The sequence below is a fragment of the Orbicella faveolata genome, unplaced genomic scaffold, assembly GCF_042242905.1.
Source record: "Orbicella faveolata isolate gen_17 unplaced genomic scaffold, um_ofav_v1 contig_25, whole genome shotgun sequence".
NCBI classification, from domain to species: domain Eukaryota; kingdom Metazoa; phylum Cnidaria; class Anthozoa; order Scleractinia; family Merulinidae; genus Orbicella; species Orbicella faveolata.
In genome coordinates this window covers 29,998,442-30,025,072 of record NW_028301553.1, presented here as the reverse complement: position 1 = coordinate 30,025,072, position 26,631 = coordinate 29,998,442, and the positions used below count along the sequence as shown (strand labels likewise).

Here is a 26,631-nt window from a genome sequence, read left to right as displayed (position 1 = left end):
GAGTCGGATTGCATGATGGACTTGTCAAGTCTTCAGTAGACACAAACAGGTTGGCACGTTCCGCTCATTATAGGGTTCCCAAACCCAACACTTTACAAAACCAAAAAGAGTGAATAAACCATTTTTTTCAGTGGCTTCTCTGCAGTTTGCTTTTAATTTAATCTTGATCTACATTTTCTTCAAGGAAAATGCTTCTAAAGAAATAAATACCTGAAAAGAACCGAAGTGGATTTGGTTCTTTTTGGTGATAGATAACAACGTATTTAAACAACTTAACTTGGAGAGTGAAATGGACAGAACTGTGTGCCGACCTTAAAAATCTGATTGGTACTGTACATTAGTATGACGTGACATACACGTCATCATTGTTACAACCTTTTAACAACTAAGGGACGGACCATTATTGTTTTTCTCGAGGAGGAAGGGGTAAAGGAAGGGGGTGGGGGGTAGGGATTTTAAGCAATGTTCAAAAACAATTTCCTGCGGAGAAAAAACGACCGAAAACAAGATCGTGCACGGGTAGCCATGGGGACAAAAATCAAGCAAGTGCTTTGTACTATAATTATCCCGGCCCAGCTTTTGAGTTAAAAAAAAAGGTCAGTACAAAAAGCAGACTGCAGACTGCAGACCGAGTACAAAATGCAGACCAGGTACAAATTGGGAGGCGCGGTGGCCTCATGGTTAGTGCGTTCGTTCCCGGATCGAGTGGTCCGGGTTCGAGCCCTGGCCGGGGACATTGTGTTGTGTTCTTGGGCAAGACACTTAACTCCCACAGTGCCTCTCTCCACCCAGGAATATAAATGGGTACCGGCGAATTGTTAGGGAAACCTAACAAATTGCGGGGGAGTGACCTGCGATGGACTTGCATCCCGTCCAGGGGGAGTAGTAATACTCCTAGCCGATTCATGCTACAGAAACCGGGATAAGCTCCGGCAGCTACGAGCCATTCGGCTTCAAGGTTTCACTTTTCCACACAAATTGCAGACTGCAGACTAAGTACAAAAACGCAGACTGAGAACAAAGACTGTTTATCAAATACCTGATAACATTAATAAAATGTATTATCGTTTGTCACACGTTGTAGTCACTTAAGATGTAGATCGCGACGTTTCGACTGCTTACTGCTAGTCTTCTTCAGGCTTCTTCATCGCCTAGAGAAGACTAGCAGTAAGCAGTCGAAACGTCGCGATCTACATCTAAAGTGACTACATCATGTGACAAACGATAATACATTTTATTATTGCATCTACCACGATGAACAACAACAACCTTTTCCTCGATACCTGATAACATGTCGGATAAAACTTACCAAATGTCACGTAATCGCTTTTCCGCGGTCATCTTCAAGTTCTATTTGCGACGATTCTTGCTTTTTTCAACATCTGAGGTGTTTGTCTCAGTAGTCATAGATTTTTAACAGTGTTGTAGTTTGAACTCGTACATGGCTCACTTGAGAGTCGTACAGGGGGGTCTCTGGCACGGTTCACGAACGGAAAAAATAGAGGATCACGGATCACGGATATAAAAATTTCGTTTCCCTGAATCACGAAAATAAGCAAGTAAGATACTCTTTTTGATGACCTGTTCTCATAGTAGAAGCTGTGTTTGAAGAAAGTAAAATCGCGAATGGCAAAGTCCAGGCTCCATTTTGCAAATCGCATACCTAAGTCACTCTTGATAGACGACTCTAACCATTCGCAGGACTTGCGTCATAAAATCCCGTAGAATAGAGTGGTAAAATCGCGAATATCGGTTAGTAATTCAGGTTCTTCACGAGTCACGCAAAACGTTTAGGTCACGAGTCACGAAGAATATTTCCTAAATTTACGTTTCCCGGAAAATAAAATCAGCTAATTACGCATCACGAGAATACCCCTGTACGAACCTCACATGAACATTGCTTATTAATATGGCAGGCTTTCGTGGACCGACCCGTTCCGAAAAACGATCGACATCTTTGTATGTAAGATGAACGTTTAACGCGTGATTCTTCCAAGGATTTCTTCACAAAACACAAGTGGTCGGGACTGGAACCAACTCGCACTACCAATCCCCCTTGGTAGCGCTCGAACACTCAACCGTCACGTGATAACTATGTTCTGCGCCTGTTCCCTCGTTCGAAGGTTCAGCTGTGTCGTGTTTCAAATTTTGTTCTTTTCCTGCCAAGAAGGTAAGCATCAAATATCCGTAACACTTTAAACTGATAACCATTATACTAAAGAACCGTTTTACGGTTTATATCTCCCCTGACTGTTTACTAGTAAGCTTGATTCAATGATGGAATCTCGCTCGGCTGTCGTGTGATTTTCGAGCGATTTGTTTCAGTTCAGTGCGGTTAAGAATTTAATCGCTGTCTTTATAGCTTATATCCCTGATGGGAACATGCCTTCAAAGTAGATTTATCGTGGTAAACAGGCGTATTAGCGGGTTAGCGCGATACACGAACGCGCGCGCGAAGTTCGAGGCATCAAATTCCTCGCCTTCCGCTTCGCGCGCGCGCTCGTGTATCGCGCTAGCCCGCCTGTTCTGCAGGCTTTGATCACTCAGAAGATGATAATGCAATGCGCCGCCATCTTGAAAATTTGGAGCTGGAACACATGGCTCCACGGCTTCCGGATTAAATTTAATCTTCAATTATCACGGATTATAGAGCAGGTTTTATTCTCAATGATGTGCTCTCATTCAGAGATTGAGCATGAGTACAACTTCTGAATTCAATCCAGCCATTTTCCCAGTCCCACTCTACCCTGTTGCTGATCAGGTGAATAGAGATCCCCAATATCCTGAGGGAAATTTAAGTCTGTTTCAGGTCAAATGGCCCAAACTACTGGAGCTTATCCCATTTCCTGCAGCATGAAGCAACAAGCAGTATTTCTACTGCCCTTGAATGGGATCCAGGGGGGACAGGGGCGGGGGGGGGGGGGACTGCCAGAAAAATTGAGTGGTGGTATGCAGCCCACTTCCCAAAACCCCTACCCTATTTATGATCAAAATTGGCAATTTTCCCTACCCTATTTATGGATTGACCAAAATTTGATACCCTATTTATAGCCATCGCAGCTAGCACAGTTGCTCTAAACATAATCTCTGAAGGGCTTTTGTTGACAGTCTAATTGATAATGATAAAAAAGTAGCTTCCTCTAAAAAACAAATTGAGACCAGAGTGCAAAAACCATACCCTATTTCTGACCAAAATGGCCAAAATTGATACCCTATTTATGACCAAAACGGCTGAAAAACCCTACCCCGGGATGGGATGCTAGTCCATCACAGGGTTATCCAACAGCGTTTAATTTTGTGCTACCCATTTATACACCTAGATGGAGAGAGGCACTTTGAGATAAATGTATCTTGCACATGAATACATGACTATTGCTCCGACCAGGGCTTCAACCTGGACCACTCAATCCGGAGGGCACCATACCTTTATCTCCTGCATCCACCTCCACTGTCTTCACGACACAACCATTTTTCTGATTAATTTAGGCATGTGCTTTATTTCCTCAGTTATATTACAATGAGTAATGTATGAAAACATGAGCAGTTATGGATTTACACTACTCATAATTTTGAGAGAATTTTTAAATGTCACTTGGAAATCCTTGATTGCAATTGTAAGAAAACTATTCCCTTTGTCAATAACAATTCTTTGTTCTGTTATAGTTTAACATTTTGCTGTAATAGTATGATATATATATATTTTTTTAGTGTTGAAAAGGTTTTCTGAACTCACGAACAGATGTGAATATGGAAAGAATGCACAATGGCAGCATAGACAGTGGTGGAAAACCTTACAAATGTGTTCACTGTACCAAACGTTTTAAAAAGGCAGACTATTTGCAAGAACACCTTAAGATTCACAGTGATGAGAGACCCTACAAATGTACTCAATGTGACAAAGGCTTTAGGCAATCAGCAGGTTTATATTTACACTTGAAGATTCACAGTGGTGTGAAACCCTATAAATGTACTCAGTGTGACAGGTGTTTTAGTCGGTCATCCAGTTTGAGACAACACATGATGATACACAGTGGTAAGAAACCCTACAAATGTACTCAGTGCGACAAATGCTTCAAGCAACCAGCAGGTTTATATTCACACTTAAAGACTCACAGTGGTACCCATAAGAAACTGTTTAAATGCACTCAGTGTGGGAAGTGTTTCCACCATGCAGGTAATTTGAGATATCACCTAAGAATTCACAGTGGTGAGAAACCCTTTAAATGTACTCAATGTGACAGAAGCTTTAGAACTGTGGGAAATTTGAATAGTCACCTGCGAATTCACAGTAAGAAACTCTTCAAGTGTACCCCATGTGACAGGCGTTTTAGTCACTCAGCCAGTTTGCAAGGTCACAAGATGATAAAGTGTTGTCATTGTGACAGTTTTTTTAGGCGGTCAGGCAATTTGCAACGTCACATGATGATACACAGTGGTGAGAAACCCTTCAAATGTACTCAATGTGACAAAAGCTTTAGTACTGGGGGAAATTTGAATACTCACGTGCGAAGTCACAGTGGTTTGAAATCCTTCAAATGTACTCAATGTGGCAAAAGCTTAAGTACTGAGGGAAGTTTGAATAGACACCTGAAAATTCACAGTGGCGAGAAACCCTTCAAATGTTCTCAATGTGATAGGTGTTTTATTCAGTCAGGCAGTTTGCAACGTCACATGATGATGCACAGTGGAGAGAAACCCTTCAGATGTACTCAATGTGACAAAAACTTTACTACTGTGGGATGTTTGAATAGACACCTGCAAATTCACAGTGGCTTGAAACCCTTCAAATGCACGCAATGTGACAGCTGTTTTGGTCGGTCTGCCCATTTGAAATATCACATGATGATACACAGTGGTGTAAGACCCTTTAAATGTACTCAATGTGTCAAAAGCTTTGTAACTGTGGGAGATTTGACTAGACACCTGCGAATTCACAGTGGTGTGAAACCCTTCATATGTACTCAATGTGACAAAGGCTTTATAGCTGTGGGAGATTTGAATAGACATCTGCGCACTCACAGTGACGACAAAGCCTTCATATGTACCCATTGTGAGAAGTGCTTCACTCGAAAGGAACATCTCTTGTCTCATGGTAAATCATTTCACAGTGATTTACCTAATTAGCCAATCTGGCAAAAGCTTTAAAGATGACAGTTGTTTGAAAAGACACAAGTGTAAGGAGCTTTTCTTAGAAGATCGGGAGAAATGTACTCGTTAGATGTGCGGGGACGATTGTCACAACTGTTGAGAAAGTCGTTATCATTTGTACAAACATGGAATCCGAAAAGAGTAAACTGGTGATGTTCTGCTGTGGTAAAAACGTTGGTGGATTAGTAATGAGAACTCTCAGCTGTAAAAGGAACGATTTAGTTTTAAAGTGAAGTGTGCTGACAAATCAAGAATCACGTTTATTTGAAGAGCGTGTTCTTCGGTATACGAGTGTGATAAACTTCATGCAACAGCGAAGTTTGTGTAATCATAGGGAATCTGTCAAACATTGTCAGCGTAGTGAAAACCTGTCTTAGTAAATGAGCCTGGTGGATGGGCGGGGCACTTCCATATGTCGGAAATGTTAAAATTAATCACCTAAAGTAGTCTAATCTGGTCGTTGTTGTAGCAGTTGTTGACCTTAAAATAGATGCCACTTTAAACAAGCAAAAATGATAAAAGCTGCCATGATTTCGATGATGCCAAAGGCGTGACGATGGTTACTTTTTGATGGCAAGACCACAAAATAAGCAATTTAAGCATGGTGGCGCTTCTTTACTTTTTAAATGCTAAAATGTTTGGAGTTTTGTCCTAAACGCCTTAAGTGAGACCATACGTTTCTAAGTTGCACCCATTAAGCAAGACGACAAACTAATGTCTCTTAGATATGAGAGTACCAACCCCCCCCCAATCCATCGAGATCCCCTTCACCACCCCAGCTAACTAAGACCTTGATACTTAAAGACTGACTTAAAGATTGTTTATGAGTAGAGTCCTTTCTTTAAGAAAAGAAAGACTCTATAAGAAATGAGAAAACTAACTTGACTTATATTTTGACTTTTAGCGTTTGTATCTGGCGTAGATTAACACAAAAACATGATTAAGCAAAAAAGTTAAAAGTATATTGTATCCTTTTTTAGTGTTGTTTTGATATAGGTTATGGAGTGGGATTGCAGTGTAGGTTTAGGTTTGTTTTGTTATTAGATTTATCTAAAACCTTATCGCAGCAATGCTCGGGTTCGTTGAATCATTTACTTGTACATGATTAAATTGTTTTGTGTACAGATGTATCTTTGTTAGGTTTTAGGATGCTACATTTCCATAATATATAGTACTGTATTTCCTCTGCAAAGCTGATGCCATTGTTAGTAGTAATCAACTATCATATTGAGTAGGGTTTCAGATTTTCCCTCGGTTGTATTTCATGCAGAAGCAGAGTTGTCTACGGAGTTAGGTTTTGTTTCGGAGGGGAAGGTTACTTCCCGTTATGCGATATACAGATAAACATATTGCCATGATGATATGACCACGGGTTCAGTAGAAACGATAACAAACTGACAGGAACAAGGAGTAACATTTTTATCGATTTATAATAAAATATGCCAGCACACAGCGTTAATTGTGTTGAGGTAATAAAGTTCTCTTGTATATAAAGTAAATTCCTAGATACAATACTGTTAAACACGGTAAACATGGCATCAGATATTTAGACACCTTCCTGTAAAACAGGTTAAGATCAGAACCACGCGATGAGGCCCCTCTACAGACGTTCAAAAAGGCTGTGCGTACTCTTGATGTGCAGAGCCCGCTGGACGGTGCATGTTGCTTTTGTATATGTTTATCTAGAACAGTGTCTCCAGTTAGCCTCCTAGCTAAATACCCGGGGGGGGGGGGGACTCCCGGAAAAATTGGGTGGGGGCTGTGCGGCCCGCTTCCTAAAACCCTAACCCCATTTATGACCAAAATCTGCGATTTTCCCTACCTTATTTACGACCTGACCAAAATTCCGATACACTATTTATGGCCGTTGCGGCTGGCACAGTTGCTCTAACCATAATTTATGAAGGGCTTTTGTTGATGGTCTTATCGATAATGATGAAAAAGTAAGCTTCTTCTGATAAACATACTTAATTCAAGGCCAGAGTGCAAGAAAACCGTACCCTATTTATGACCAAAATCGATACCTTATTTATGGCTAAAACGGCTGAAAAACCCTACCCTTTGGGACCACACATACCTATATAGCCCATATAAGGGAGTACCCCCCGGGGAGCTAAATAACCCCGACACTTAGATAAAGTTTATGATGATGATGAAGATGATTCCATTCTGTCCTAAAACGAGAGGATTGCAATACTTCTCTTCCCAGCCACCTGAGAAGTGCATAAAGAACAGCTTCGTTTCGTCCACTCGTGATTTTGCTGCACACGTCACTTGACTGCCTCGTTCCTAGGCGTGCTAATTTCCAGGCCTTAAACCGCGGTACCATGAAGCACCGCGCTTCCTGTTTACCGCCTTTCACCATCAAAATAAAACAGCGCCAAGGGAGGAGGCAGGGCTTCAAATGTCTGGTTGCTGTTACTGTTACGTTATGCGATACTCGCTCGTTCTAATGCTGGCGTAACACTCTAAGTATCTAGTACTTATCTTTGATCATTGAACGCAAAACGGGAACCGTGTTTCTTTGAATGGGAATAAATTTTACTTGTTTCGTCTGACGTTGTCTTTATTGGGGTTAATAGTAGGGAGTTTAAGAAACCACGAAGGCGACGCCAGGACAACGGCGATTAAAAAAATAAACTTATATTTTACCCACGAATCTCGCGATACTTAAAAGTCATTTAGTTTGTTTCTCAGTGTCAAGGCTGGATATGGAACACAGCGTTAATTTCGAAATAGAAATTTAAAAAAATAGTCATTTCACGTTGTTTTGCAGAGGACAGCAAAGTAATGAACCAAGAATTATAACGTACGTGCACAGCTATTGTCCTGCTCATTACATCTTTTTGTTTAGCGACGTTGCCGTTGCCTTTGCCGTCGTGGTTTTCTTCCCTGACTCCCTCGGCTCTCTCATATGGTAGGGCGCATACGTGGACGTGCCGCGAGGAAAGGGTATCAGTTTTTGGCCTCAGCCCTGGGCAAGGTATATACTACGATTATCAGTTGAGTAAGGCACGAGGGAAGTTTGGTTACGAAGTTTTGGCCTTAAAATTATGGTGTTGTCACGGGCAACTTACCTCGTTTCCGTTGGTAACAATATCAACAGCCGTTGGTCGCCTGTCGCGTCGCCTACAATTTCGCGCGCTTTGCTGCCAATGACGTCAAAGGCCGACAAGTTGCCAATGGATACGGAGCCAGTTGCTCGTGACAATAGCACGAGTTTTACGTTAAAACTTGGTGACCAGACTTTCGTCCCGCCTTACTCAACTGATAATCGTAGTAATTCATGTAAGATTGTCCTAAACAGGGTTTCAACCTCATGATTGCATGACTGCTTTTTATACAGTACTCAGCAATCTGGTGTCGGAGGTGTCTGCTCATACTTGGCAGACCATCACGGCCACATCAGATAACTTTTAGGACACGACAGTAATTGTATGGTTGCTAGTATGGCCTAATTTCACCTAGTTCTGAGGTTCTTCGTCTCCAACAGGTTTGTAGAATAAAGGTGGTTCTTCTGCATGGGCATACATTTTCTTTGTCCGTTAGAGGGGCATGGATTCAAACCTCTGCCTGCGCCCCAATACCCAGTCATAAGCCAGGTACACCCCTGTAAGTATTGAATATCATGGCAGCACCTCTAGAATCGGGCGGTTCGGAACGGAAAGTGCAAAAATAGGCGTACAGGCACCTTCGGACTTGGTGGGGGTGGAGGGGAGTGACCTTATTGCCTGTAAAAAGTACACAATGCCCGAAAGCGTGAGTGTTGTTCAAACGCACTCAAATCGCAGTGGGAAACAGACGCGCTCACAATTCTCACGTCTTATGAAACTGTCATCATTCCAAAAATAGTATTTTGAAACCTCACATACTCTGTATGACCTTGATTGATAGCCTAGTAAAATCAGAAACTTATAAAAGAACAGTTAATTCTTCTTTGCACGAAAAGTTCAAGAAAATTTTAAAACGGGCCCCCTCCTCGAGCTCGTTTTTGACAGCCCCCACCCAGGCATAAATAATGAATGGTCCCTTAGGGATTCTTCTCAAGATTTCCGACGAGCATCCCCGTCCTTTTTATATGGGAGTTTGGGAGTATACTTGACGGCAACCAGACATATGAAGCCCTGCCTCCTCCCTTGGCGCTGTTGTATTTTTAGGGTGAAAGGCGGAAAACAGGAAGCACGGTGCCGCATGGTACTGCGTTTTAAGGCTTAGGAACGAGGACGCTTTGGAACGAGGCAGAGAAGTCATGAGTGCAGCACAATCACGAGTGAACAAAACGAAGCTGTTGTTCATGCACTTCTAAGCTGACTGGGAAAAGCGGTATAGCAGTCCACTCGGCCACTAACATAGTGCGATTTACCAACAATGTTCTTGAACAACAGCCTTTGAGCTGAACAGTACGATTTGAACAGTTCTACCAGGGTCGGTCCTCCAAATGAGAGACATCAGGGTTAGCATAGTACAACTTGATAACACTTGTTACAGGACAAACTGTGATCATTTACTTTTCTTTACTTTGTAGAAAATGGAACTTTATTAGCTCAACACAATTAACGCGATATTATGGCATATTTTTTGAAATCAATAAATATTGTCCTACATTGTTTCTGTCAGTTTATTATCGTTTATAAGCTTTCGTAATAAACTTGTCGTCATATCACCATGCTAATATGTTTATCTGCGTATCGTATATTGGGAAGTAACCTTTCTGTCCGAAACAAAACCTAACTCCGTAGACAACGCTGCTTCTGGATAGAATACAGCAGTGAGATCAACACTGCAACACAAGATAGTTTACTTAACACTATGGCATCAGCTTTGTCGGGGAAACGGCCGTACTGTATATTGTGGGAATGTAACATCCTGAGACCTAACAAAGATATCTCCGTACAAAAAACAATTTTACATTGTAAACATGTTAAACTGAATTATTTCACGTGTCCAAGCATTGCTGTGATCAAGGTTTTAGATAAATCTAATATGATTTAACGTTAACAAAGCAAAACCTAAATCTGCACTGTAATCATATTGCATAAACTATTTAGGAAACAGTCCTAAGAAAATACGCGCGCTGATTGGCTAAAATCGTGTGTCTATTAAACAATTAGATCATGAGCTCGAGATTTCTATCGCGTAATAGTTAACGAGGGCGCAGCCCGAGTCAACTATCACGCATAGAAATCGAGAGCGAATAATATGATTTTTCTAGTATAAATCTCCTAGTCGTTCAAAACTTTATTCAAATCCTCTTCACAGACACTTCGAAAACGCCAAGCGGCCGTCATTTTCTTAACAATGGCACACTGCTACGCTACTCGGTATCTATCACAGAATAGCATTCGTGATAGAACGTTAGTAGATTTATACTAAAACTCGATAGAAACACGGTGCACGTTTTCTATTTCTTAAATGGAAACAACTCTTTCGTTAATACTAAAAGATAGACCACCCTTGAAACGTGTTGTGCTAATCTCCATTAAATAAAAATGCTGAACGCATTAAAACATCGTAAAAAGAAATAAAAAAGGTGAAGTCTTATAGAGTCCTTCCTTTCTTGTAGCAAGGACTCTTTTAACCGGGGTGGAGCTGTTGGGGGGTGAGGGGGGGGGGGGGGTGGGGGTCAAGGACTCCCATAAGAAAGGAAACGGGACGTTCATCGTCTCGCTTAGGAGTGCAACTCACGACCTTGGTCTCACTTAGCTTTCGAGGTATCTTTCAGGGTTGCGCTCAACATATTCGGAAAAAATAAACAAAACAAAATGCCATCATGCTGATTTTGTGGTCTTCGCTGAATACAAAGGAGATCAGTTGCAATGTCATCAAAACTGAACCATCTTTACTGAATTAATTCTTTAACATCATTAAAATCATGGCAGCTTTTACTTTCCTGATTGTTTTTTAGATCAAATACTTCTCCGGCCACACCCAGACTGGGCTCCTTCCCCTCTGACATATGGGAGTGCCCCACCCCTCCACCGGGCTCACTACCCTGATAATGTTGGACAGATTCCCTAGGATTAAACGAACTTCTCTGCTGCGTGACTACATGCTCTTCAAATAAACTTGATTCTTGATTTGCCAGCACATTTCACTCTTAGTCTTTTATGGCTAACAATTCTCAATGACAATCCACCAACGGTTTTACTAATTTAGCAGAACATCTCAAGTGTAGTTTTTTCGCATCCCATGTTTTTACATATGGTAAAGAATACCACAACAGTTGTGTAAAAACTCCCCGCACATTCAACGGGTGAATTTCTTCCGATCTTCTAAGGAAAGCTCCTTACACACGTGTCTCTTCAATCCATTGCCATCTTTGAAACTTTCGCTAAATTGTCTTCACTTGTGCGGCAAATCACTGTGAAATGATCTGTTATGATGTAAGAGACTTTCCATACGAGTGAAGCACTTGTCGCACTTGGTACACCTGAAGGGTTTCACGCCACTGTGAATTCGCACGTGATTATTCAAATTTCCCGCCCTTCTAAAGCTTTTGTCACATTGAGTACATTTGAAGGGTTTCAAGCCACTGTGAATTGGCACGTGACTATTCAAATTTCCTGCAGTTCTAAAGCTTTTGTCACACTGAGTACATTTGAAGGGTTTCACACCACTGTGTATCATCATGTGATATTGCAAACTGCCTGACTGAATAAAACACCTGTCACATTGAGTACATTTGAAGGGTTTCACGCCACTGTGAATTCGCATGTGTGTATTCAAATTTCCCACAGTATTAAAGCTTTTGTCACATTGGGTACATTTAAAGGGTTTCTCACCACGGTGTATCATCATGTGACGTTGCAAATTGCCTGACTGGCTAAAACACCTATCACACTGAGTACACTTGAAGGCTTTCTCATCACTGTGTATCATCAGGTGACGTTGCAAATTGCTTGCCTGGCTAAAACACCTGTCGCATTGAGAACACTTGAAGGGTTTCATAACACAGTGAATCTTCAAGTGTGAATATAAACCTGCTAAACTTGCTTAAAGCATTTGTCACATTGAGTGCATTTGCACAGTCTCTCGTTCCTATAATTTTAAGGTGACTCCACAAATTTCTTGCCCACTCAGTAAAACGTTTGGCAAGGTGAACACATTTGTGAGGTTTTTCACCACTGTGAATGTTGCATATATATACTTGCCACATTCACATCTGTTCCTGAGTCCTGAAAACCTTTCAAACACAAAAAAGTAATAACATATTGTTGCAGCAAAATGTTAACTATAACAGAAGTAAGAGTTATTTATTAACAAAAGGAATTGTTTGAATGCAACTGAAGTTAAGGATTTTACAAGTCATATTTAAGAACTCTCTCCAAATTACGAGCAGCGTAAATCCTTAATTGCTCAAGTTTTCATACATTTCAGAATAAAAACTAGCGGTAAAAAACGACGTTTCGATCTCTCTGAGATCATTTTCAAGTTGAAGAAAAAACGGAATGAAATATACATATATAAGTACAAATTAGGGCGTGAGAATGTCAAACGATAAATGATGTAAATACAAGCGCTAAAATGTAAGTGTTAAAATAATAAAATAAAATACTACAAAAAAAAACCTATATAAATAACTTTGCACGGATTGAATCTGACTGTTTGTTCAAGGTTGGCTTAAGCTCCTTTATAAAGAACATTTCGTAGACCAGGCAGTCGAATTTACTTTGGCACTTTCTCAAGATCTTAAAGTCACGATATATGTCACTTGGGACCGTTCCATGCTGCTCTTTGATGTGATTCCCTATTGAAGACGATCCTTTGTGTTCCTCAACGCGTTGATAGAGGTGTCGGCACGTGTACCCGACATAGTTTGCATCACACAAACCACACTTGTAGTAGTAAACAACGCGTTGCTGGTTAATGATAGGCGGCTTCTTTTCTTTTGGTTTGACCCCGTGTCCGATCTTGCGGCTTGTATACACGGGACGAATATCAATTCCAATTTTTCGGCCTAGTTCCCCAAGTTGCCTTCGCGTGGAATTGGCCGATACCTGATCCTTGAAAGGTAACACTATTCTGACAGGCGCTTCATCCACGTTACGTGCTCGAGTAGAAATTGGATCGCCAGAAACTTTCTTGGTGACAAAATTACTGATGGTCGATTGTATCAATTGCGCTGGGTACTGAAGTCGGGAGAACGTCTGTGTGAGACGATCACATTCCAGGTGGAACAGTTGCCAGGTAGATGAGAGTTTAAAGGCACGATCCAGCATTGTTTTCAGCATTGACTTCTTGTATCTAACGTCGACGTGGCTCTTGTAATGTAGTAATAATCCGGTGTCAGTTGGTTTTCTGTACACCCTTGTCTCCAGGCGACCACTGCATTTCCTGATGTGCGTTCCCAGGAAAGGAAGTTTACCGTGTTCGCCAAGTTCCATGGTGAAGCTGACAGATGGATGACTCTCATTTAGAGAGGACACGAATGCTTCAGCTGTTTCGGTGTCAGGCATTATGCTCAATGTGTCATCCACATAGCGTTTGTAGAACTCGGGTAACTTGCCTTGGTCCTGAAGTCGATCTTCGATACTGCACATAAATACGTTGGCCATTAGGGGTCCAAGTGGCGAACCCATGACAACACCATCGGTTTGTTCATACAAACTCCCCTCGAACTGAAAAGGCTGGTTCTTGGTGGCAATATTTAGCAACTCTACCAAGTCTGATTTTGTAATGTTGAGATTATGCTGTTTATTGAACCAGTCGTCCTTAAATGCCTTTTCAGCTAGAATTTGTATCGTCTCATCAACAGGGACATTGGTAAAGAGCGAAGTTACGTCATATGAAACAAGGATACTGTGATCGTCAACTTCCACATCGTTTGACATTCTCACGCCCTAATTTGTACTTATATATGTATATTTCATTCTTTTTTTTCTTCAACCTGAAAATGATCTCAGAGAGATCGAAACGTCGTTTTTTACCGCTAGTTTTTATTCTGAAATGTTTTTCAAAAAAACTACTTATAAGAATTTTCATACATTGCTCATTTATTATATGACTAAGAAAATTAGGAACCTGCCCATATGAGTTTGAACTGGAGTGCAAATTACAAATGAATGATAAATTTACCTGCTCTCAGCCAATAATATTGAAGTAGTTTTCTCAGTCATATAATAAGTTACGCATGTTGTTGTTTGTCCTGTAAGCTAAAGGTTATACTAAAAGTTAATGAATCACCAATTGCTGCTGTTTAAACCAATCATAGCTCAGATCATTTTTGTCAATCTAGGTTTCAGAACTCTTATACAGTGGAACCCTGCCATATGACCAACCCGATAAAATGACCACCCCTTTATTATGACTTCTACATTCTCTTACCTGAAAACTTTGTTAATCCGACCACCCCATTATTACAACCAACAACCACATTTTGGAGTGCTCAGTCCTTATTTTCTTTGTAGAATTACCCTGTTAATATGACCAGTTAAATTGACTGGTGAGGAAACTGAATGAAGAGAGAAACAATCTCATAAATAGGTACTGAGCTGTGTTCAGTTGCAATGAATTGGTGTTGTAAAGTTGAAGAATAACTGTAAAAGGTATTCATATAATCAGTACTATTTAAAGAGTGTTGCATCATAATGTGACCCTACCTCGTTAATATGACCACCCCATTACGACCAATTTCTCATGGCCCGAAGGTGGTCATATTAACAGGGTTCCACTGTTTTTAGATGACTGTATCCTGTATTTTCCTACAACAGGAATCTCTGGGAAAATATTGACTGATTACTCAGAAAAATGGTGGTGTGGTGAAGGTGTGGAGTTGGATGTAGGAATTAATTGAAGGCATCATGTGGCCTAATGGTTTCCGCATTGGACTCCACAACGAGTGATCTGGGTTCCAGCCCTGGTCGGAGTAATTATGGTGTATTCATGGACAAGATACATTTATCTCACAGTGCCTCTTTCCATCCAGGTGTATAAGAGGGTAGCACTAAATTTCATGCTAAGGGGTGACTCTGTGATGGACTAGCGTCACATCCAGGGGAGAGTGGAAATACTCCTTGTTGCTTCATATTATGGAAAAGTGGAATAAGCCCCAGCATTATTGACCACTTGGCCCTACATAGACTTAACATTCCCTCAGGAAATTAGGAGCCTCCTTCACCAACAGGGTAGAGTAGCACAGGGAACAAAGCTGGATGCAATAAACAAATTGTACTCATGTTCAATCTCTGAAAGAAAACATGCCACAGAGAACAAAACCTGCTGCTATAATCCGCGATAATTGAAGATTAAATTTAATCCGAAAGCCCGATGTGTTCCAGTTCCGAATTTTCAAAATGGCGCGGTATTACTTTATTATCCTCTGAGTGATCGAAGGTAATGTTTGCTTCTCATTCAACATCAGAAACCACAATAAATCTCATTCAAAGGCATGTTTTCATCAGGGATATAAACTATAAAGACAGCGATTAAATTCTTAACTTCACTGCACTGAAACAAATCGCTCGAACAGACTTGCTAAAAATTGCACGACAGCGGAACGAGATTCATCATTGAATTACTAGTAAACAGTCAGTGGGGATATAGCCGTAAAACGGTCCTTAAGTATTATGGTTATCAGTTCAAAGTGCTACGGATATTGTGAAGTTTACCTTCTTGGCAGGAAAAGAAGAGAATTTGACACAGAACTTGACAATTCAACCCCAGTCGAGCAAACGGCCACAGAACATACTTAAGAACGGCTGACTGTTAGGATCGAGAACCGCCGGTCAACGACCCATTTGGCAAATCGCTCATATTTTGCCCAAAGATACCCTTAGGTGACCTAATTCTAAAAATCATATTTCAAGGTTCCAGCGAATTTTTATTTTTCAGAAATTCGCGAAAATTTGAAAGCGCGGTCAAAGTGCGGTTTTTCGTGTAATAAAATGACCGAAATAAGGTGCGAGGACGAAGCGCTGGTAAAGTCTTAAAATAAATTCAATTGACTTCAAACTTCACACAAATGTGGAACAACCACTCTAATTTATTCCTCGTTTTAAACTAATCTCAGAGATGTTGATATAGTGGTTTTCCGAACCATTTTAAAAACACCTATGAAGCGTGTGAAAAATAACGGCAAAATATAGGTCATGTTTAACAGCGTAAAAATGCATCTGGTACCTCACTTTCCGATTATTTTACTCTACAGCCTAGAAATATCATTATTAAACATATATCATGCCAAGTTTCATGCTCGAACTCGCAGTATTTCCCTTTGAGAAAAACGAAAATCTATGTCAATGTGTCGGGCGCAAATAACACAATAATTATACACGAACAAGAGACAAATCAGTTTCAACGGCGAAAGTAAAAGGCCATCATTCATTAAAATCCCGTCAATTCACTGCTATCAGTAGAAACATAATGTCCACTACATAGAAACTGTTTTTAGACGTTTTCGAAACATTGCGCGTTAACTTTGTTTAATTTCCTGTCCGCCGTCATGTCTAGTCTGTCATCGCGTGTATTTCATTAATGTAAACAACACTCTGAATGGTTTTCACGACAAACGCAAGAGATTTCCTGTAACCTTAATGTTTTCGGTTCACCAAAACGCTTTAAGTTCGTTATGACACAATAATGGGTCAACTTGGAATGCTGTTTAGCATTAAGGACGTTAAAGGACTGTAAATTAATCGAGTTGAAATATCTTGAAGCAAATCAAAATCGCGCCCTTATTCTAATTTGGCAAACAGCCGACCTCCGTTCAAGTTCAAGAAGTCGAGAGGTTAATTCGGCAATGTATTACCGGTACAACAACAAAATCAAACCGCGGTCATCAAAAGTGTAAGTTTAAAAGTGTAGTGGCAAGTCCCAAATAAATTTCGCCTTTCTAAAATGGAAACAAGAAGTGAAACGCTCTGACCCGAAACAAATAAACAAAATATTAATACGACTAATTTAATCCGAAAATGTTACAGGAAACATACCTAAAAGCCGTCGATTCCCATCAATACCACTCCACACTGCCTTAAAGAGCCCAAGCTTTCTGCTGTAAGAATCAGGGGCCTCAGGAATCTGTTTTTATCATATCGGCAACCATGCTGCGTGGCTGATATTCGAGACTCAGTAAAAGTTGTCACACAACCGTACGAGCAGCCCAGTCACGCTTTCACTGCTCTTGCGCAAATGCTCCACATTTCGCAATTTACATAAACCGATTACAAGTTTAAAGTAGTGACAGTAGATTGAAATGCGCTTCTTAAAGCTGACCTATCCAGGAGCAATTATTTCTCGCTCTTGAATGGCTCTTAGTTGTAGCTACAGTCGGAAGGGGAGGGGGGTGGGGGGGGGGGGGGGGGAGGGGGTACTCCTGGAAATTTCGGATATCTGTACGCCGTGGAAGATTAAGTGGTCTCCAGCTCTTAACGCCAACACTGACACACCAGATGATTCTCGAAGTATCACAGGGATCACTAAGCTAAATAATTTTGAGTTTAGCTCCGCTGAGTCAATTACCTGTTGGCGCGCATATTGCATTGACCGTGGACAGGTGGAAAAACAGTTAAACAGGAAAAGCCTGGTGCACATTGTAATTTAGCGTTGTTCAACACGCAATCGGTCAGGTTGTAATGCTAATCGTATTTGACAGAATCTCAAGTTTTCTTTCGACACATACTGGGGTGACATACTCCTAGATGGGTGTGACCGGGAGCCATGAGTCAAGTCAGTCAACTCGCAAAGCTTAACAGAAGAGTGATAGTGAACCACTGGTGGAAGGACTGCAGATTGTCCCTACGCTTTACCCTGATAGGCCTCTGTTTTATTCTAATGAACTGATGCTGTGACAATAATACTATTTAGCTTTACGAACATACTAATTGTCAAGGGTTTCTTTTGCAATGTAGTCAGACATCGCTCTTTCTTTATTTCTGCTGGAAACATCATTCTCTAAAGGAGACTTCAGGTCATTTTCTAAAAAGGCACTGCGACCCCAACATCGGTGCCATTATCAACGGGTGTGACCGAGAAAGCGTCTGGTGATGCTTCCATGGATAGTAACCATGCATGGCAGGGGTGTATTAATGTCTTCAAGGCAGCTGCATTCGTGTCTTTCATAGCCTGTCCACTTTAGAGAGGCACTTGTCTCTGGAGAAATATACTCAGTCACTGGAGAGACATTCCCTTATGGACTTAGCCAAAATGTGCTACAAACCCTGCTTGGAGCAAGCGTTGGCGCGTTACTCAAAGCCACAATAGGTCACCAAGAAGCCCTTGTTGTTTCAAAAGAGGGTTGGGCTCTCAGGGCTGTCAGTGACAAGCAGCACTCGTATCTTATGGCAAAATTCCGCACTGGTCAAACGACAGGCCGAAAGCTTGACGCCGAAATGGTGGCGCGGGAAATGCGCAGAGCCCAGGATCCTTATAATATTCGTCTTTTTCAGGTGCTAGTTTTTAGGGGCGGGGAGGATCGTTAAATTTTTGTAGAGAGGGAGAGGGAGTAGAGGAGGAAGACCCTTTAGAGGAAAAACTCATGGCCGAATCGTCTCAACCTCGTTCCCAGGGTCTCTCATCTTACCGCACCCTGGAGCGTACTCCAGTCGGGTGGTAAGATGAGAGACTCTAGGAACGAGGTTTGAATCACCCTTTTGATTTGAGTCACCCTTTCCAAATTCGCTGCAACGATTAATTTACCTTTATCGACTTAAAATTAGATGATCTAATGCATTTTGTTTCCGACACTGCGCGTAGATGCAGCGCAACAGTGCCTTAACAAACTAATCACTCTAGAAAATCTGAAAACATAGATCTCCCAAACAGCTTACTTTCCTGAAAATAGTTTTTCACAAAGAACTACTTATTTATGATTATTTTATACTGCAAAAGAAACCCTTGACCATTAGCATGTTCATAAAGCTAAATGGCATCATTGTCACAGCATCAGTTCATTAGAATAAAACAGAGGCCTATCAGGGTAAAGCGTAGGGACAATCTGCAGTCCTTCCACCAGTGGTTCACTATCACTCTTCTGTTAAGCTTTGCGAGTTGACTGACTTGACTCATGGCTCCCGGTCACACCCATCTAGGAGTATGTCACCCCAGTATGTGTCGAAAGAAAACTTGAGATTCTGTCAAATACGATTAGCATTACAACCTGACCGATTGCGTGTTGAACAACGCTAAATTACAATGTGCACCAGGCTTTTCCTGTTTAACTGTTTTTCCACCTGTCCACGGTCAATGCAATATGCGCGCCAACAGGTAATTGACTCAGCGGAGCTAAACTCAAAATTATTTAGCTTAGTGATCCCTGTGATACTTCGAGAATCATCTGGTGTGTCAGTGTTGGCGTTAAGAGCTGGAGACCACTTAATCTTCCACGGCGTACAGATATCCGAAATTTCCAGGAGTACCCCCCTCCCCCCCCCCCCCCCCCCCCCCCCTCCCCTTCCGACTGTAGCTACAACTAAGAGCCATTCAAGAACGAGAAATAATTGCTCCTGGATAGGTCAGCTTTAAGAAGCGCATTTCAATCTACTGTCACTACTTTAAACTTGTAATCGGTTTATGTAAATTGCGAAATGTGGAGCATTTGCGCAAGAGCAGTGAAAGCGTGACTGGGCTGCTCGTACGGTTGTGTGACAACTTTTACTGAGTCTCGAATATCAGCCACGCAGCATGGTTGCCGATATGATAAAAACAGATTCCTGAGGCCCCTGATTCTTACAGCAGAAAGCTTGGGCTCTTTAAGGCAGTGTGGAGTGGTATTGATGGGAATCGACGGCTTTTAGGTATGTTTCCTGTAACATTTTCGGATTAAATTAGTCGTATTAATATTTTGTTTATTTGTTTCGGGTCAGAGCGTTTCACTTCTTGTTTCCATTTTAGAAAGGCGAAATTTATTTGGGACTTGCCACTACACTTTTAAACTTACACTTTTGATGACCGCGGTTTGATTTTGTTGTTGTACCGGTAATACATTGCCGAATTAACCTCTCGACTTCTTGAACTTGAACGGAGGTCGGCTGTTTGCCAAATTAGAATAAGGGCGCGATTTTGATTTGCTTCAAGATATTTCAACTCGATTAATTTACAGTCCTTTAACGTCCTTAATGCTAAACAGCATTCCAAGTTGACCCATTATTGTGTCATAACGAACTTAAAGCGTTTTGGTGAACCGAAAACATTAAGGTTACAGGAAATCTCTTGCGTTTGTCGTGAAAACCATTCAGAGTGTTGTTTACATTAATGAAATACACGCGATGACAGACTAGACATGACGGCGGACAGGAAATTAAACAAAGTTAACGCGCAATGTTTCGAAAACGTCTAAAAACAGTTTCTATGTAGTGGACATTATGTTTCTACTGATAGCAGTGAATTGACGGGATTTTAATGAATGATGGCCTTTTACTTTCGCCGTTGAAACTGATTTGTCTCTTGTTCGTGTATAATTATTGTGTTATTTGCGCCCAACACATTGACATAGATTTTCGTTTTTCTCAAAGGGAAATACTGCGAGTTCGAGCATGAAACTTGGCATGATATATGTTTAATAATGATATTTCTAGGCTGTAGAGTAAAATAATCGGAAAGTGAGGTACCAGATGCATTTTTACGCTGTTAAACATGACCTATATTTTGCCGTTATTTTTCACACGCTTCATAGGTGTTTTTAAAATGGTTCGGAAAACCACTATATCAACATCTCTGAGATTAGTTTAAAACGAGGAATAAATTAGAGTGGTTGTTCCACATTTGTGTGAAGTTTGAAGTCAATTGAATTTATTTTAAGACTTTACCAGCGCTTCGTCCTCGCACCTTATTTCGGTCATTTTATTACACGAAAAACCGCACTTTGACCGCGCTTTCAAATTTTCGCGAATTTCTGAAAAATAAAAATTCGCTGGAACCTTGAAATATGATTTTTAGAATTAGGTCACCTAAGGGTATCTTTGGGCAAAATATGAGCGATTTGCCCAATGGGTCGTTGACCGGCGGTTCTCGATCCTAACAGTCAGCCATTCTTAACACGTGACGCTTGAGTGCTAGAACCCTACCAAGAGGGGATGGGTAGTGCACTTTTCCAGTTTCTCTGGGCTGAATCCCACCATCGATCAGTAAGTTTGAAACATCCAGGTCAAAGGAGAAGCAGGCAAAGTCAAGCTACCAAGTTTATTAAAGGGAAAACACCATTGGATAACACTGAATCAGGATAAGAAATTGGTGATATCGGTGTCTGGAAAGGTTTGATTTCCGCCGGATCCTCTTATTAGAGTGAAGCAGACAATTCAAAACCTCGACGTTTCCAAAACGTCTTCACAAGAAGAAGAAGGTGAGCATTAAATATCTGTAGCACTTTAAACTCATAGCATAATACTGAAGAACTGTTTTACGGTTATATCCCCACTGACTGTTTGCAAGTGATTCAATGATGAATCTTGCTCCGCTGTCGAGTGATTTTCAGCATGTCTGTCCGGCGATTTGTTTCAGTGCAGTGCAGTTAAGAATTTAATCGCTGACCCTGATGAGAGCATGCCTTTGAATTAGATGTATTGTGGTTTCTGTTGTTGAATGAGAAGCAAACATTTCCTTCGATCACTCAGAGGATAGTAATGTAATGCCCCGCCATCTTGAAAGTCAGGAACGGGAACGGATGCGTCCACGGGCTTCCGGATTAAATTTAATCTTCAAAGATCACGGATTATGGCAGCAGGTTTTATTCTTAATGGCGTGTTTTCATTCAGTTGAGCATGAGTACAACCTCGGAATTCAATCCAGCTATGTTCCCAGTCCTACTCTACCCTGTTACAGATCAGTTGAATAGAGTTTCCTAATTTCCTGAGGAAAACTTAAATCTGTGTTGGGTCAAGTGGTCCACACTTCTGGAGCTTATCCCACCTTTCAGCACATTGAAGCAACAAGGAGTATTTTTACTCTTCCTTGGATGGGATGCTAGTTCATCTGGTTGTACCTCCCCCCAGCAATAATTTCTCCAGTACCCATTTATACATGCCAATTACCTAACTAATCATAACAATTACACTTTCCTCAAAATTATGTGATTGTTGGGTTCACTGCTGTATTTTGCACTAATAGACCTTATCACAGTTTTCTATGCCATCCTGATGGGTAGGCAAAGGTGAATTCTTAATTGCACTCACAATTACCCAATACTGTATACAAATGAATAACTCTTAGTTCTGTAATAGTTTAAAATTTGACTAGAGCATTATATTTCATTTCAGTGTTGAAACTGAGGTTTTGAACAGATGTGAACATGGCAAGTATATGTAATGGCATCATTCACAGTGGTGAAAAACCTTACAAATGTGTTCACTGCGAAAAACGTTTTCAAACGGCAGGAGATCTACAAGGTCACTTTAGAATTCACAGTGATGAAAGACCCTACAACTGTACTCAATGTGACAAAAGCTTTAGTACTAGAAAGAAACTGAATAATCATGTGCAAATTCACAGTGACGAGAGACCCTTCAAATGTACTCAGTGTGGAAAATGCTTTAAGCAATCAGCAGGTTTATGTTCACACTTAAAGACTCACAATGGCCAGAAACCCTTCAACTGTACTCAATGTGACAAATGCTTTAGGACTGCGGGAAATTTGAATACTCACGTGCGAAGTCACAGTGGCCAGAAACCCTTCAAATGTACTCAATGCGACAAAAGCTTTAGTTCTGTGGGAAATTTAAATACTCATCTGCGAAAGCACAGTGGTGAGAAACCCTTCAAATGCACTCAATGTGACAGATGTTTTAGTCAGTCTGGCAGTTTAAAATATCACATGATGATACACAGTGGTGAGAAACCCTTCAGATGTACTCAATGTGACAAAAGCTTTAGAAAGTCGGGACATTTGAATACTCATCTGAGAATTCACAGTGGCGAGAAACCCTTCAAATGTACTCAATGTGACAAAAGCTTTAGAACTGTGGGAAATTTGAATACTCACATGCGAATTCACAGTGGCGTGAAACCCTTCAGATGTTCTCAGTGAGACAGATGTTTTAGTTGATCTGCCAATTTGCAACACTACTTGATGACACAGTGGTGTGGAACCCTTCAAATGTACACAATGGGACAAAAGCTTTAGTAAAGTGGGAAATAGGAATGCTCACGTGTGAATTTACAGTGGTGAGAAAGCATTCAAATGTATTTAATGTGACAAAAGCTTTAAAACTGCCCGAGATTTGAATAGGCAGCTGCGAATACACATGACGTGGCAAGAAACCCTTAAAGCTTTCTCAGTGTGACAAGTGTTTTAGTTTTAGAACTGTGGGAGATTTGAATAGTCACATGTGAATTGACCGCGGTATATAAGAAACCCAGGTGGGGAACTCCCTTATGGGGGTGCTCGCCATACATTTTAGGGTGTTTAGCCTCAGAAGGTCCACAGTGAGAGCTTTTGCAGTATCCTTTTGGGTTTGAGCCCAAAAAATATTACAGGTGACCAAGTGTTATTTTAGAATTGGTACCTCTTAGGGGAGAAAAAAATTCTAAGCCACTCACACAAAACAAGATTTTGGTACCTCCTAGGTGTTCGTTTCAAAATTTCCGAGGAGCACCCCTATTCTTTGTATTTGGAAGGCTCTCCTCCAGGGTGAGAAACCTTTGAAATGTACCCAATATGACGAGTCTTTTACTTGAAAATCTCTCGTCTTGTCACTTCACAATGATTTGCCTGGACACCTAATGTTGCAAAGGCTTCAAAGATGGCAGTGGAATGAAGAGACAGCCGTAATGAGCTTTCATTGTTAAATGTGCAGGGAATTTTGTCAGAACTGTTGTTGAATTCTTTACCATGTGTATAAAGTATAACATGGAATGTGAAAATAACTGGTGATGTCCTGCTACAGTAAAACCGTTGGTAATTTTGTGGTCTTAGTCGAGTAAAAAGGAGATCAGTTGCAATGCAATGAAAACTGAACCATCTTTCTGCCTTTGTCATCATCAAAATCATGGCAGCTTTTACTTTTCTCATTCTTTAAAGTGGCATCTTTCTTAGATCAACTACTTCTTCAGCCACGCCCAGTTGGACTTCTTCCTGTCTGACATATGGGAGTGCCCCGCCCATCCATCAGGCTCATTTACTAAGTTAAATTGAGAATTTCTAGGTGTAAAAGGACTAAAAGGAACTATTGTGTCTGACAAACCAAGAATCAAGGTTATTTGAAGAGTATGTACTTTAATACTTTAGTGTGATGGCGTTCCCACAAACAGAGAAGTTTTGTCAATCATAGGGAATTTAATCTGTCAAACTATGTCAGCAGAGTGAAAACTTAGTAAATGAGCCTGGTGGATGGAGTTGGAGTTCGTCCTTAACACCGTAAGTGAGACCAAAGTTCGTGAGTTGCACCCCTAAGCGAGACGACGAACGTCCCGTCCCCTACACATGGGAGCCCCCCCCCCCCACCGCCCACCGGTTAAATGAGACCTTGATCCTTTCTAGCCTTGAGATCAATTGTGAGGAAAGTCCTTTCTTTAAGAAAAGAAAGACTCTATAGGAAAGGAGAAAACTAACTCGACTCTTTGGATTTCTTTATACGATATTTTGACGTTTAGCGTTTTATTTTTTGGAGATTGACGCGGTTTAGTTTATGGAGTAGGATAACAGTGTAGATTTAGGGTTTGTTTTGTTAACGTTAAATGATCGATATTATATTTTTCTAAAACCTTCATCGGAGCAATGCTTGGGTTCGTTGAATCGTTCATTTCAACATGTTTAAATTGTCTTGTGTACTGATGTATCTTTGTTAGGTTTCAGGATGTCATATTTCTACAATATATAGTAGTGTATTTCCTCGACAAAGCTAATGCCATTGTAGTTATTAGCCATCTTGTGTTTCAGTCTTGATCTCACTGATGTATTTTATGCAGAAGCAGCGTTGTCTACGGAGTTGGGTTCTGTTTCGAAGAGGAAGGTTACTTCCCAATGTGCGATATACAGATAAACAGATTAGTATGGTGATATCACAGCCGCTTTAAATATTGGCAAAAGCTTAGTATAAACGACTGACGGAACAAGGCATAACATTTTATCGATTTTATAACGTAATATGCCACCATACAGCGTTAATTGTGTTGAGGTAATAAAGCTCCCTTTTCTACAAAGTAAACGATTCCAGTTAGTCCTGAAGCAAGTGTTGTAAAGTATTGTATATTGACCCCGATTTCTGTTCTTCAGAAGACCGAACCTGGTTCAAATTTTACACTCCTTGCATGTACATAACTTTGCGGTAATTTTTAAATTCTGAATTTTTTTTATCATGTAGTCTTAGTCTTTGATATCAGCCAATGGCTGATGGGGCTACCCTGCCTAAATAAAGATGACTTGACTTCATTTGACTTGTTGGAACTTTTCAGCTGAAAGGCCGTTGTTTATGAATGTTGATAGGTCGCAACATGTTAACTTTCTCTTCCAGCCTAGTGAATTGCCATACTGCCTTTTCTAGCTAGCTTAGAAGTGCCTGAAGAACAGCTTCGCTTTGTTCACTATTGATTTTGCTACTTTTTCTTAACAATAATACAAAGCCATATAAAAATAATATTCTTTTCCTTTACTTTTGCATCTTTAGGTCATGTCCGTAAATTCTAAAAAGCTTGACCGTAAACCTTTCACATTCAGCCTTTTGCCTCGCTACCTATGGAACAGTCATCCACCCAGAAAAAGGCTGTAGTGAGTTCTGGACTCACACAGCCAGCAAACTACGAGTCCTAGGCCCAAGAGTGTGATTCCCAGATCTATGAACATGTGTCCGGTACCCATAGGGACAAATAGGATGTAGACACAAGGTGGCCATTTGGTGTCCTTGAAGACCAGGGAAGACGAAAGAGCGCAGTATTTTGAAAATTTTCGTACAGATTTTACAATGCATGAAATTGGCGTCCCTATTGTACAACAGCCACGTGCACTTTTTAGCCACGGCTAGAAAATGTTTCGTCCTTTGGGGCTGGAAGGAGTTACCCGGCCTACGATTGAAAAAGTTGGGTGTGAACTGATTACTGACCAACTTTCTACAAAAGTCAGGCCAAACAAACGGTATAAGACTGGTAGAAATTCAGTAGGAATGAGCAAAAAACGCATACGATTCGTGACACTGCCGAAAAGTTGTATATAAGGCTAAAATGCTCTGAAAAGTGTCAAATTTGTCCTGATAAAGTAAACGTTTCGGGCTTAGCCCTTCTTCGGTAGGTGGATTTAGCCACGCCATACAAAACAACTTGGTTCCGAGGCTTAGGGGAATAAAACAAAAGAAATCGCATCGAGGACGAGGGATGAATAATTAATTTCTTTTAAGTTAGAATTTTAATATAACGGAATTGACCTATCGAAGTTAATGTTTACTCCGTTCGGTCGAAGCGTGCCCAGCTTGAAGATTAATCTCATTTTATGCTGCTTGCGGCTGATGTTACTGCCAGAGCACTGTTTCAAGCCACAGACCATGATGTCATCCAGAGAGTGGGAGGCGGAGTTGAAATGTTCAGCTACGGGAAACCCGCGCGATCGGTTTCGAATGCTGCGAAGGT

General features: G+C 40.9%; 4 protein-coding genes across 5 annotated transcripts; 2 read left to right on the top strand and 2 right to left on the bottom strand.

Moving 5' to 3' along the window:
- The first annotated feature begins 1,799 nt into the window (after window positions 1-1,799).
- Window positions 1,800-6,607, top strand: LOC110059186 (uncharacterized). Of its 2 annotated transcripts, none has more exons than XM_089295051.1 (2): window positions 1,800-2,170; window positions 3,740-6,607. In XM_089295051.1, the coding sequence occupies exons 1-2, from the start codon at window positions 2,095-2,097 to the stop codon at window positions 5,122-5,124; spliced, it is 1,461 nt and encodes a 486-aa protein (XP_089151177.1). In that variant the 5' UTR covers window positions 1,800-2,094; the 3' UTR covers window positions 5,125-6,607. The 2 variants fall into 2 exon arrangements, with proteins under 2 accessions (XP_089151177.1, XP_089151178.1); XM_089295052.1 differs by having other exon boundaries at window positions 1,805-2,170; window positions 3,709-6,607.
- A 4,352-nt stretch (window positions 6,608-10,959) lies between these two features.
- Window positions 10,960-12,146, bottom strand: LOC110059287 (uncharacterized). The gene has a single exon (XM_020765987.2). It carries the CDS (start codon window positions 12,094-12,096, stop codon window positions 11,491-11,493), a length of 606 nt encoding a protein of 201 aa, XP_020621646.2. The 5' UTR covers window positions 12,097-12,146; the 3' UTR covers window positions 10,960-11,490.
- A 184-nt stretch (window positions 12,147-12,330) lies between these two features.
- On the bottom strand, window positions 12,331-13,928 carry LOC149109828 (uncharacterized). The gene has a single exon (XM_089295054.1). It carries the CDS (start codon window positions 13,725-13,727, stop codon window positions 12,717-12,719), a length of 1,011 nt encoding a protein of 336 aa, XP_089151180.1. The 5' UTR covers window positions 13,728-13,928; the 3' UTR covers window positions 12,331-12,716.
- Window positions 13,929-21,114: 7,186 nt separating this feature from the next.
- On the top strand, window positions 21,115-23,940 carry LOC110059286 (uncharacterized). Its single transcript, XM_020765986.2, has 2 exons — window positions 21,115-21,421; window positions 22,335-23,940. The coding sequence occupies exon 2, from the start codon at window positions 22,367-22,369 to the stop codon at window positions 23,099-23,101; it is 735 nt and encodes a 244-aa protein (XP_020621645.2). The 5' UTR covers window positions 21,115-21,421; window positions 22,335-22,366; the 3' UTR covers window positions 23,102-23,940.
- The last annotated feature ends 2,691 nt before the right edge of the window (window positions 23,941-26,631 follow it).